The 14,826-nt window shown below is 30.8% G+C and overlaps 1 protein-coding gene across 1 annotated transcript; it reads right to left on the reverse strand.

The window, feature by feature from the left end:
• Positions 1-807: 807 nt before the first annotated feature.
• Positions 808-11,678, reverse strand: LOC130797516 (ABC transporter B family member 13-like). Its single transcript, XM_057660121.1, has 10 exons — positions 11,256-11,678; positions 7,895-7,949; positions 6,391-6,566; positions 4,933-5,133; positions 4,587-4,846; positions 3,881-4,194; positions 3,561-3,784; positions 2,672-3,467; positions 2,346-2,587; positions 808-2,250 (listed from the first exon to the last, which is right to left on the reverse strand). The coding sequence occupies exons 1-10, from the start codon at positions 11,508-11,510 to the stop codon at positions 1,030-1,032; spliced, it is 3,744 nt and encodes a 1,247-aa protein (XP_057516104.1). The 5' UTR covers positions 11,511-11,678; the 3' UTR covers positions 808-1,029.
• Positions 11,679-14,826: the final 3,148 nt, after the last annotated feature.

Raw genomic sequence — 14,826 nt, forward strand, 5'->3', positions numbered from 1 at the left:
TAATGTTTTTTCCACTAGTGAAGGCTCGACCCTAAATCCCTTTTCCTTATGTAGTGGTTCTATATGAAATAACTCGATCGATACAAGGAGACATTCTTTGGTGCATGTTGTTTGCTGATAACATTATTTTGGTAGATGAGACTAGAGAGAGGATAATTGCTATGTTAGAATGGTGAATACAAGAGTTGGAGTCAATGTGTCAGCTAGAGCAACGCAGAGTACATGGTGTTTAACATTAACACAAATGAGGTAACGAGAGACATGATAAAGCTAAAAGCAAAAGAAATTGCTCTATGTGGATGCTTTGAATACCTTGGACCCATTTTCAGAGTAGTGGGGACATCCAACAAGATGTGACCCCTAGAATTAAGGGTAAGTGGCAAATATGGAGAGCGATTCCTGAAATATTATGTGATCGCAGTGTTCGTGTTCCTTAAAGTTAAAGGGCAAGTTTCATCAAATAATTATTAGACAGACGCTACTATACAGATTAGAATGTTGGACTTTACGAAAGAATCATAGTAGAAACATGAGTAGCAAAAACAAGAATGATTCGATGGATTAGTGAGCATACATGCAATGATAGATAAAACTCAAAATAAAGATGTAAGAAAGGGTTTAGGAGTTGCAAATATTGAGGAAAAGATGGAAGATAATCATTTAAGATAGTTTGGACATGTATAAAGGTGGAGTGTTAGTGAATCGGTAAAGAAGATGAAAAGTTGGAGCTCGGGACTCTCAAAAGAGGACGAGGAAGACTGAAGATGAATTGAGAAGAAATCTGGGCGATACCAATCTTTCGGGCTTAACGCTCACGCATTGTTTTTGTTATTGTATGTAACTACTAATAATCTCAAACAATCAAACTCAATATTAAAGTTTGAAGATTATTTATTGAATTTCATTTATTATACAAATTGATTTTAAAAGAAAAACAACCACTATAGAATGTAATTTTGCTAGAGGGGATCCTAAGATAATGTTTCTCAAAAAATGTGTGGAAGATATCATTTTGTATAACGTAAATGTTCAAGACATCAATTGACTTTTTTCCTGTTGTAAATTTACTAATTGAGCATATATACTCCCATAGGTACGGATAAGCCCTTCATGGCTTCCCATCTCACAGACTTTTCCTTGGTTCATGACTGCAATACTATCTGCACCGCGTATAGTTGATAGCCTGTGTGCTACGATTATGGTTGTCCTACTATGCATTAGTTTGTCGAGGGCTTCTTGAACGAGCTTTTCTGATGAAGTATCAAGTGCACTGGTCGCTTCGTCTAAAAGCAGGATAGAAGGATTTTTCAATATAGCTCTAGCAATGGCTACTCTTTGCTTCTGGCCTCCAGATAATTGAGACCCCTTTTCGCCCACTCGAGTGTCATATCCATCTGACAGTCGGCTTATAAACCCATGTGCATTTGCTGCTTTAGCTGCCTTCATTATTTCAATTTCAGTTGCTCTCTCATTTCCATACCGTATGTTTTCATATATTGTGGTAGAGAATAATGCTGGCTCTTGCTGTACTAGTCCTATGTTTTGTCTGAGAGTTTTCAGATTCAGACTTCTAATGTCGACCCCATCAATCAAAACCGTGCCAGACGATGGATCGTAAAACCTCATAACGAGGGCAATCAGCGTGCTTTTCCCTGATCCACTCTGGCCTACTACAGCTAGGCTCCTTCCTGTCGGTACCTTGAGGCTTAAATCATTGAGAACAATTATTTCACGTCTTGATGGGTAGCTGAAGTATATATTTCTGAACTCGATATCTCCTTTAACATTTGTTAATGCTGTTGATTTCGGATCATCAGAGTCAATTGTTGTTTTCCTTTTTAGAATGCTAAATATGGATCCTAGTGCATCGGATCCTTTCACAATCTCAGGTGTCAGAGAAAGAGCTTCTGCTATTGAAAAGGCCGATGCGATTAAGATCATGAAAGACTTAATAATATCACCGAATGTACCATCCCCGTGCTTGATCAGAACAGAACCATACCAAAGGGTCAATCCATACAAACTGAACGTAAAAAGTAATAATATGCCATACGCGAACCCTGATATGTGGCCTCGTAGAAACGCTTGTTTATTTGGCAAGTCTAGGTGTGCTGAAAACTGCTTTGAGATCTGTTCTTCAATTCCAAATGCTGTAACTGTTCTAATGTTTGAGATCGCTTCACGTGCCAGAGCATTGGCCTTATAGTATGCACTATTGTAGTCCCCTCCAAAACCCTTGAGAAATAGTTGCTGTCCAAGTTCAAAACAAAAGACGAAATATATGTTAAGGAGTAACAAATAGCAACTCGATTGTTCGGTGAATAGAGGAAACTAGCATTGCTAACCTCAGCTAGAGAACCAGCAATTAGCACGGGAAACATGGCAAGAGTAACAACCGATATGCGCCAGCTTAAACTAAAAGACAAGATAAATGCTGCAGCAAGAAGGGACGTATTCTGCACAATTGTTGATAGACGATCAACAAGAGTTGTCCGAACAAATGTTGCATCTGCTGCAAGCTTTGATGTCAATGAGCCAACGCTATTCTCTTCTTGATCGAACCATCCGATTTCATTGGACAGCATAGCTTTCACGAAGTTAAGACAACAAAATCAATAACATGAATAAATCGTATGACAAAACAACATCAATTTTAGAAACAATTTGGTACCTGAAAACATCATTAGGCGTATGCGAGTGGTAACTCGTTCTCCCATCAAGGAATAGAAGAAGTGCTGCAACAGATATATAGGAATTGTAATAAGAGCAATCCCGAGGAAAACGAATGCAGCTAAGCGAACCTCATGCTTGATCCTAGGAACATCGTTAGAATAGAAGGCTGTTAACATATATGAGATCCCAAAAGAGAACAAAGGAGGTTGTATTCCAACCAAAGCAGCCCCAACAGACCCAAGAATAGTATAGGGAAGCTCTACTGCATTGAGCAATATCAGTTCTCTCAAGGAGGCCTTAGGATGATTTTCATTTGTTGCATCTGTACTGCGATCATCACATAATTGATTATCTCGAGTAGAATATGATCTCAAGCCTTTGAAGGAGGGAACATTATTGGAGTGTGCAGAAAAGCTCGAGATTTGTGAAGTTTTCTCATAGCTTTTTGCTGTTTTATCAGGTTCATATTCTGTTCCTTGTAGTTTAATTAATGTTGCATACTCTCCTTCTTTTTCTATCAACTGTGCATGAGTTCCTGATTCAACAACTCTTCCATTATTGAGAACAATAATTTGATCAACATGTCGGACAGTGGACATTCGATGTGCAACAACGATGGTTGTTCTGTCGGACGTAATCTCGTCTAATGCTTTCTGAACTAAAATCTCTGACTCAGAGTCAAGAGCACTAGTGGCTTCATCCAGGAGTAATATCTTAGGATTTCGTATCATAGCTCTCGCAATGGCAATGCGCTGTTTTTGTCCGCCAGAAAGTTGAGTTCCGCCTTCTCCAACCTGAAAACCCGAAACATACTTATTAAATTTCCAGCAGCAAAATCAAACGAGTAGAAATGAAAAATCGTAATGGTAAGCTGAAGAAGATTTCACCTGGGTATGGTAACCATCAGGTAATAATTGAATGAAAGAATGTGCATTTGCAACTTTAGCAGCTTCCACAACTTGCTGTATACCTGCATCTTCTCTGCCGTATCGAATGTTCTCTGCTATGGTTGTCGCGAATAAGACTGGCTCTTGATTAACTAATCCCATTTGCTGTCGAAACCATTTTAATTGTAAGTTGCGTAAATCATTCCCGTCAAGGAATATGCTTCCTGTGTATTAATTGGCACATATACTATTAGTTTAAGAAGCATTATGCTCAAATCTTGAATAATTACATATAAATGATTAGTCTAGTAAGCCAGTACCGGAGGAAGGGTCATAGAAGCGTTGAACCAAGGAAATAATCGTGCTTTTCCCCGAGCCACTAGGGCCTACGACAGCAAAACTCTTTCCAGAAGAAATATAGAAGCTCAGACCTTCAAAGATCATATTAGTCCGTGAAGGGTAAGCAAAGGAGACTTCGCGGAACTCAATTTCTCCAGTAATCTTTGGTAACGTTATTCCAGAATCTAACCTTTTCGAAGAATCATTATTGGTTTTAATCATGCTAATTATATTTCCAACAGCAGCCCGACCTTTAGCTACTGCAGCAAGACTTGGTGCCGCTTGGCCTAGTCCACTGCAAAACCCAAATATCCATTAGACGTTGCCTTGATTGATAATCAACTTTTTGGGCAGTTTGTTGGTTGACCTTTGACTTGTTTATTGGTAAAAAAACGATAGAACTTGTTGAGCACATGGCTCTTATTCAACTGAAAATGCTTGACTTTTGACTTTTTGACTCGTTTTTTCTTCAAGAAACAACAGACAACCACTAATAACTAATTTTAGCAAACATCTCAATTAACAACAAACTTATACTACAAATTTAACAAGTAACAAAAGCAGCAACTACTAATAGCTAGTCAAGATTCAAGCAAGCCAGCTGAATTAACCAACAACAAACAACCAATTGCTAAACACCCCGATAATAACTAGCTTGCACCAATGCCTTGATGAAGAAAGACTTACAATCCGCTGAAGATGACGTTGAGAATGGTAGTAAACGCTTTCCCTCCATTAGTTTCATTGTGCCTGATAAGTATACTGGCATACCAAAGAAGAAAAGCCCATGAACTTAACAAAAGTGCATAAGTGAAACCAATGCCTAAACCTTTTGCAATGCCACTTCTTTTTCCAAATTTTACTACTTTCTCAAGTGATCTAGTATATCTTTCCACAGCTCTACTCTCCCCCACATACGAATATACTGTACGAACTTGTGAGATTACCTAATACATAAGAATCAAAAATGTGTTTATAAGAACCAAAACATGATCATTTGATACATTAAAACTTTAACAGATCCAGAAATAACCTCTTCAGCAATTTTGCCAGATTCAGAATAAGCAGCTTCAACTTTTTGTGATAAAGTTGAGAGGATTACAGTATAAAATCCACCAGCAACTGCAATCAAAGGAACAATAGCCAAGGTAACTAGGGAAAGCTTCCAAACCGTAATGAAGCCTAGTAGAAACCCCACAACGAATTGTGAAAGGTAGCGCAAGCTATGTCCTATCTGCAAGATACACAGGTAGTCAGGTACAATATATAGTTTCTTGCAGGAAATTAGGGGTAATGCATTAGTGATACAGTTAGTATAGGAGTATAATAGGATATATATACCACGTACTATATAAATTAGTGGAACATATAAGTATTAAAACCTAAGGTCCAAAGTCCTTTAAACATACAAAAGCAAGTACTTAACTTAAAAGAAAAGAGAAGACTTTTGCTCGAGCATTGGTCGTCCAAGTCGAGCGGATACAGACCAGGTCGAGCAAATTGAACGGATCTGTTAGGTTGAGCAAATATGTCTGTTCGCGTCTGCTTGTATTTCTGATTGTTTTATCGGATTATTGTGGTTATGTAAAGCTTGTATTCATTCACTAAAACTGATTATATATCAATTATATGATTGAGATGGAGGTATGAAGACATGCAATCTATATTATAAATAGATGGAGTTGCATCTAGGGAAATATAACAATCATAATTCACAAGAATACTTATATTTTTGTCTTTCTCTCTTTTACTTGAATATTCAAAGAGAGTTATAAACTCTTTGTTTATTTTTTGTTTTCATAATCTACAAAGCACATAATAGTTTCCTTCTATGCACTTTGTACTAAGTTTTATAATGCACTTGTTTCTATTTCATGTGAATTTCATTAATATTCCCTAGTATCATTGTGGGAGAAATATCACAACAGAAAAGTTCCCATACACCTACAACTTGTTTTCCGAGTGACATATATTGTTACAAACTATTTTTCAAAGTTATCTACAACTCGGTGAGCACACAAAAAGGATTTCCATTGCCATACACAAAGGGATACAAATTTGTTGTTTGTAATTTGTATTTACATTATAAAAGTATTATTAATAGCAACAACATTTTAGATCCACAATGATACAAAAATGATCCTTCTACGTAGATTTTGGCGTGATTAAATATATGCAACCTTATCATTATCATTGTGATAATAAAGAGTTTATTCTCAACAATTCATGATTGCAAGTGTTTAAACATTTATATGGATAAAAAGATCACATAATTTACGATCTATCTGACTCTTATTAGTTATCATTCTATATTAAAGAAAAATCTAAGTATATCGAGAAATGACACCCATTTCCTTATCCTAATACCTAAACTTTACCGAAATAAAAAGCACATGATTTAAGAAACATCTTATCATATTGAATAAGATTCGAAACTAAAAATGGAGCAATGCACGAGTAGAAAGAATGAAAGAAAAGAAAAGACATAAACCTTATCACCAATAGCATCCTGTACTAGTATAGCATCACTAGAAATATGGAAAACTAAGTTTTTATTTTGAGCTACAGTGTCGAAAAAGTTAATATCCTTTTTAAGAACAGCCTCTACATATTGCAAACGCAGCCGAGCTGTTTGCCTTTCCCCTGTTTGCATCCATAATGCAACTCCTGCAAAAACAAACGCATTATTAGGAATCACATACCCATGTATACTATACTTGTTAATTAGGAAGGGTCCGTTAAAATTTTAACGTGCCAGGTTCGGGCAGATTGGGATAAAATTTTGAATAGTCTAGATGGGTCAAAGCTCGTTTAGACTCGACTCTGACCCATTTTTTATTGATCTTTTAATCCGATTTTGTATTTTGTTGGATCTGTCTGCTTATCATATCATAAATTATAATCATAAATGCTAATAAAAGAATTAAAAAATAGCACATAGCGATTTTTTTAAATTTTTTCAAATATATTAATTTAATAGGACTAAAACTGATTGTGTGACAATTTATTTTGTTAAATAAATTTTAAGTCAAATTGGAGGAGTATTTTAGTAAGAATATACTCCCTCCGTTCTTTTTTGATCTTCCACATTACTATAACGGATAGTTTCAAAAGTTCTTCTATTTTAGAATACTTTCTATTTTTAGAAATATTTTATCCCACTTTTACCCCTTAAAACCTCATTTTCTTTTAATGTACCCATTTTCTTTTATTTATAATTATTTTGTCTCTCATACTTCCAATACAATCATTACTTCACACTACTATTTAATTAAAATAATACCCACTACAACCTCATACTTCCAATACAATCATTACTTCACACTACTATTTAATTAAAATAATACTCACTACAACCCAAAGATTATATCTTCCTTGATATGTGTAAAAAACCCAAAGTGGAAGATAAAAAAAGAACAGAAGGAGTAATTAATTGTGTGCAAATTTATTTTCCTGAATAAATTTTAAACTAAATAAGATAAGTTTAAAATATTTCATTACTTTAATTCTTTATACCAAAATAAAAATATATAAGAAATTATTTGTTTTAAAAAAGAAACATTTTATGCGTAAGTGAAAAATTATTTTGAAAAAATATATTTATTTAAATTATTAAATGATGTTTGAAATAGTTCAAAATTAAAATCAAATAAATTAGTTTTAAACAACTCAAAATAAGCTCAATTCATTTGGTAATAGTTAGTTTATTTAATTTAAATGAATTTTAGAAGAACATCAAAAATATCTTTTAGTCAAATTTACGAGCTAAATTAGATTAAATATTTCAGTAAGTTATATTGTTATCTAAAGTAATTATTTTATTAAAGTATGTAATATTTACATGCGTTTTTTGTACAAGAGTTTTTACTTGCATTATTCATTGAAAATTTTATTCATAGGAGTATATATTTGTATAATAAACTTCGTGGGTAACACGGCTTCTAAACTAGTATATAATAATATGATTAGTATCATATCAAAAGAGAAGAATATACCTATCCATGAACTTACAAACGTTACCAATCCCAGGTAAACCAGGTACAATGCATACTGCACATGGAAACCAAATACAAAACGATTTCTTTAGAAAGTGATAGGCCACAACATTTAACTGAAAATCACTCCTATTTTAACAGAATTTGGTGACATGAGGTGTTACACCCGCAAAAGATAGGCGACAACACAAGACTCCAAAATAACAGGTTCCAAGCTTTGTTAGATATTACTCTTTTTCTACTCCTGAAATCACTGCCTCTGTGAATATTCATTTATAAATAGAAAATAAGACAAAATACAAATAGGTGTTGAAATTAATTAAAGAATCATTTAAGATCTGTTTAGAATTAAGATTCATTAATTTTATTTGGTGGACTCATATCTAGATCCAAACCCAAACTCGAATCTCATACTTAGACACGGCAAGTCTGGTGAGTCTAGGGTTCTAAAGGGATCCTAAATGATTCTTCATTTAACTATTCCTACTTAAATATTTTTATATTTTAAAGTTTTCATTATAATCCATGTGTCTATAGAAGTCTAAATTGACTCTTTACAAATATAGAAATAAGTCTCAAATGAATTTAAAAATGATTTTTGGTTGTGTAATATGTCCGGTCTAAAATGAGTTGTGTGAGTCCGAAATAGGTTTAGCAAATTGGGTCTTAAATGTGTATACAGAGCGGGTTTGATTTGGTTGGTTCTAAAGACCATAAACCCAAACCCATTTATTTACTTTTGAACTAGACCCGAATACGCTGGATCTCGAAAAATCAAACCCAAGCCAATTAGAGGCGACTTCAATAGGACCTTGGAACCTATAATCATGTTTAGGTATAACAGCTCGATCACTAATAGAGAGAGGATGTGGTTTTATTGTAAATATAAAAATTAAATTGTTAAAACATTGAAATTAAGGAGCTTGCCATAAAAAAAGAGGTAATCCCAAAATTAACTAAGAAATAAAGTTTTGATACAAAAGGGTAGAGTGGTGAAACAAGAGAAAGGCGGCTCTCTTTTGGAAGGAACTAAAAATTTTCCTTGCAATTACCATTTGTTTTTGAACGGATATATATATATATATATATATATATATATATATATATATATATATATATATATATATATATATATATATATATATATATATATATATATATATATATATATATATATATATATATATATATATATATATATATATATATATATATATATATATATATATATATATATATATATATATATATATATATATTAGTTATATGATCAATAGTTGCATATATGATTTGTAAATAAAAACTTACTCTGAGTTGAAAAGACTATTTTATATATTCAATTTACAAGATAAGTCTGACTCTAAATCTTAAATAGAGGTTAAATATCTTAAATTTTTAGCATTAATTATTTGTTTTTTGTATAGAATATATTTTAAATATATTCTACCAAAATTGATTTATTTACTCTTCTAATTGATTAAAAAAATTTAACAAACCATCAAATTCAAATTTAACAATTTTATTTTAGTTTTGATAGAGATTTTTTTTTGTCTACTCCATTTGATAGAAAGTGTTTACCGTCATATAAATACGGGGCTCCAATATTTTATAAATTCCACAAAGCTCCAATTACGTATAATGCGACATCCTTACAAGAAAAATAGAATAAATGCAAATCTACAATTTTATCCTTATTTTACTTTGTAATTGACATTTAATATTCAAACATCAAATACCAAATGGAATTGTTTCTTGGAAACTGTTTTTTTCAAATTAATTTACAGAGTCAATATCTCTTTACAAAATGTTTTTAATCTTTTCCATGAATTCCACTCAATATATAAATTTTAATAACGAATAAGTTCTCACTTTAGGAGTTTATAATAAATGTGGAAACCTATAGAATGAATAGTTACAGTTTCATACCCTATTATGGTCCACAGTATATATGAAAAAAAAAACAAAATCAGTGATTGAAAGAATAGTTAAATTTATTGAGAATGCAATATTTTGAAAATAGAAAAATATAAGGTTAAAATTATTTTTTCTGATTTCTTAATTTTTGGTATATAATTTTGAAATAACTGAAAACTAAAAGATAAAAAAATGATAATCAACGTATAAGTGTAATATTTTTGGCAAAAATTGAGAATGCACTAATTTTATTTTGGATGAAATTTAGTGGTAAGTGAAATTTAATTGGAGGATGAGATAAAAAATAAGTAGATGATAGAAATGAGTAGTTAAGATGGAGAGTAAAAATAAGCTTGTGGATGAGATTTAAAGAGAGAAAGTAAGAACATTGCAAAAAAAAGAAATAGTGCAAAATGAATTGAACAAACTAAAATGAAAAAAAGTGCAAATTAAGAAGGACAAAAGAAGAATCATCTGTAGTGCAAATTAAGAAGGACAAAAGAAGAATCATCTATAGTAGTATACTTAAGTCTGTGAATACAACGAGCAATAACAAAATCTCAAATCTTTAATCTCAATACTGAAAAAATAATCAACCAAATTAGCCGGAGAGAATATGGCTGTTAAATATTATCTCCCTCCAATTCACTACAAATGTCTCATTTGCTTTATATATTCTATCCAATGTACTTATTCAATTCTTAATATGTCTAATTATGCATAATTAAAAATTATGAAAAATTGATATGAATAATCCTTACAATGAAATGAATCAAATAAGTCAAAATATAGTTATGTTTTAACTTATAGATTAATACTCCCTCCAATTCTTTTCAGTTGCCCCATTTAGTTTTTTGACACTATTTATCGATCACTCTTAATTTGTATTTTATTCTTAATGTAGACATCAAAATATAGTTATGTTTTAACTTATAGATTAATACTCCCTCCAATTCTTTTCAGTTGCCCCATTTAGTTTTTTGACACTATTTATCGATCACTCTTAATTTGTATTTTATTCTTAATGTAGACGTCAAAATATAGTTATGTGGGATCTTGTTTGATTCGTCTTAATGTAAATTTTATTAATATCAAATTTTTATAATTTTTAATTATGCACAATTAGAGATATTTAGAATTGAATTAGTGTATTGGATAGTGTGCCAAAATTAAATGGGACAATTGAAAAGAATTGAAGGGAGTAAAAAAATACGAATTAAGAGTAAAAGATAAATAGTATTCAAAAAGCAAATAAAACATTAATGATGAATTGACGGGAGTATATGTTGTTCAAACTGTTTAATAAAAAAATAGAGTATTATATCTATTTGTTAACATTTTATAAGTACCCTACACATGACAAGTGACAACAAAGGGAATGAAGACAAATATTTCTAAAAATGGAAGGTAAAAGCAAAAATTAACAGCTAAAAGTAGAAAAGGTGACCTTTGCTACATGGGTAGACATATTATGAGGATCTGATGATAATTTTCCCAAAGAATCAATCATACCACCAAATAGAATAAAGAAGATAGGAAGTACAGCCCCATGAACACAAGCTCCCAATGCTCCAAAAAACATCAAAAAATAGTCAAAATTATCAGCTGCTGAAAATAATGCAAAAAATGACACTTTTTTTAGGCTGGAATTTGAATTATTTGATGATTCTGAACCCATATTTGCAACTGTTTCAACCTCCATTACTGAAAATCAGATAAAATTAAAGGTGATAGTAAAGTTGCAGTAAGATATAGAAAGTATGGGTATGGAGGATGTTTAATTAGAAAGCTGAAACAAAGTGGCTAGCAATATTGTTAAGTTTGGTTTGAGCATGTCACATGTGGATAAGCTTTACTGGATCAGTAAATGTTATTCAGTAAGACAGTTGGAAAATTAATGTAACATTGCTTACACTTTTGCCATAAGAGTATAAAGGTCTTTGTCACATTTAGTTTTGGAGGAAACTATAGGAAACCATTCTTAAGTTTTTTTTAATTAATGATTTATTTGTAACATCTCTCTTTTTTTTTTTTTTTTTTTTTTTTTAGCTTTTATTAATTAATGGTATCAAAACTATTCTCTCCGTCCCATTGAATTTGAAGTATTTTCCATTTTAATTCATCTCATTTAATTTTAACTTATATTCTATATATTTTAACTTTCTTTTAATTTTAACCAAACAATTCATTTTTCTCTCTACATTTATTACTACTTTCTTAAAAATTCTTATCTTTCTCTTTAATTCAATTCTATCAGAACAATTGAGTATTTAAATTTACCACCAAGATCGTATACACAGGCATTTGGTGAAAATTAAATGATAGTCCATTCTATTTTGGCTACTAGTCTAATTTACTTTACAGTCACAATTTATTTATCATTCTAAATTTGTGTTTTATTATTAATTTATAAATTAAAATATAGTTAAACTAAATAAAATTTTATTTGATTCATCTCAATTAAAAAAATTATTGTTATTAAATTTCTAAATTACAAATACTAAGGGTTACAATCTTTTCACGACAAGTATAAAAAAAAATAAATAAGACAGTGAGCTGGATAGAAAGATTAAATAAGAGACTGGAAAAAGGGGAAAAACAACTTGAAAATTTTGGTGATTGCTAACTATGGTTTGATTCATATAAATGACTGGAAAATTTGTTGTTGAATTTGTTTTTCTTTAATTATTATAATTCAACAATTTAAAAGAGCAAATTATTTTTCTGCATATCATATAATACACTAATTCAACAATTACTTTGCCATGTGGCAGTTGGAGAATTAAAGTTGAAAAAATGTTTAATATCTTGCGACATGGCATCCTTAGACGTAAATTTTAAAAAGTCTAAAACTTTCCTAGGAAGCAAAAATACATTTGATTATTAAGTATTCTATTAAACACATTTTGCTTATAAATCTGAAACTTCACTAGGAAGCTAAAATACTTATGGTTATAAAGTATCATATTTCTACTTAAATTATTAAAAAAAAAAAGTCTAAAACTTCCCTTGCAAGCTAGAGTAGTTATGCTAATTAAGTTAATTTTTTATAGGGATTTCTAAGAGACACAATCACATATAAATAGACCTGGGAAAATTTGATCCGACCCGAAAATGAACCCGGGACCCGACCCGACAAAACCCGAACCCGACCGACCCGAAAGCGACTTAATCCGAAACATGACCGACCCGAAAATGACCCGACCGGAAACCGACCCGTTTTGACAGATATAATATCAATTTTTAGAGTAATTTCAATGTTAGAATTCATTTCAAATAAAATTTTAGTTTTCAAAGTATCTCAACATATTGAGTATATCACTTGAACCCTAAAACTCATCAATAGATCTCAAAAAACACGTATTTAACGTCTTTTTAGCCATCGTAATTATTTTTCTTTAAAAACTGGACGTTATAATCATCTTAATTGAATACATGTATCTTGTTAAATCAGTCAAATGAGTTTTTAATTCTTCTACATTTCAGTAAGCAAATCAATATAATTTATACGAGCGTTTCGCACGTTTGAATGAGCTTTTCAAAAAATGAATGTCGCTACCCTAAATTATAAAACGCGTATCTTATAAGACGAAATAAGTACTTAGTTAGTTGTATATCTTTCCAACATGAAAATTGTGAAGATAATTTTAACGTCATTTTTATCTAACGTTACAATTATAATAAACAAAATAACTTTTATAAAGCGCGTATCTTACAAGTCTTTCAAAATAAGTATTAATTGCTCTATTTTTCTTGCACTTAAATGAACCTGACATACCAACTATTTTTTGAAAATCGTACATGTAATTTCTCTAATGATTTTTTTTAGACATTTTAATGATATTTTTTTATGTTGAATTAGTCGATTGGATATTCTAATGTTTTATGGTAACCCGTTGGGTCAATCCGAACCTACCCGAAATCCAGAGTGATCCGACCTGAAATTGACCTGATCCGAAACTGACCCGACCCGAAAATGACCCGACCGAAATTGATCCGACCCAAAACCCGACCGACCGACCGTTTTCCCAGGTCTACATATAAACAATCAAATATATTGAAATGTATTGTATTAAACACATTTTTGCTTTTATAATTTGTATAGAGGAGTACATTGAGTATACTTCATTATCTTCAAAAACAATTTATTCATATTCTTTGTTCATTTTGCCTTTTTAACAAATAAATTTTCAATTCTTTAATATATTTCTAATGTCATTCAAGAATGTGAACAAAATTTTTACTTTAATGTCTTTATATTGGCAAAAAGTAAAATTGCATAAGTATTAATATTTATAGTTAACTACACTAACAAAATTTTGTTATTTAACATTCTTATTTTTTTTTAAATATCAGAATTACATCATTTTAGTTGGTAATATTTCAAACATCAACCACTCACATATAACTTTTTTAAATAATATGTTTGATATATTTCAATCAATTGTAATAAGTTTTTACAATTACAATTTAGATTTAAAATTAGTTATATTTAATTTTACGATAATAATCTTACTTCATACTATCTATTAAAAAGATTGGAAAATTACAAGTGGCACGCATTGAGAGTTTTGCCACATGGATTTATGAGGTTTGCTAAATATTGATTATTTGGCAAGTTATTTTTATACCTTGTCATTTTCTACCAATTAAAATAAAAAAAGATAAATCAAACATCTTAGTAAGATATTTTTTTAATGTTTTCGATTGATTTAAATAATTGTAAATTTTTAATTTCTTCACTTTTAAATTTTATCACAATCACATTGTTAACATTAGTTTATATGTATTATCATATTTTCTTTATATTTAATTATACACTTACACATCTCATTGTATTTAACTCTCAATATCATCAAAGTTCTTAATTCACCACAACACTTGTATTTACTATTGCAATTTCCTTGTGCTAGGATTTTGTTATGTAGATTATATCTCATTGTGAATTTCATTTATCATCCCAAGCATCTTTGTGGGAGAAATATCACAATAGGAAAGTGCATGAATGCTTTCTACTC

The sequence above is a fragment of the Amaranthus tricolor genome, chromosome 13 (genome assembly GCF_026212465.1).
Source record: "Amaranthus tricolor cultivar Red isolate AtriRed21 chromosome 13, ASM2621246v1, whole genome shotgun sequence".
Lineage (NCBI taxonomy): Eukaryota > Viridiplantae > Streptophyta > Magnoliopsida > Caryophyllales > Amaranthaceae > Amaranthus > Amaranthus tricolor.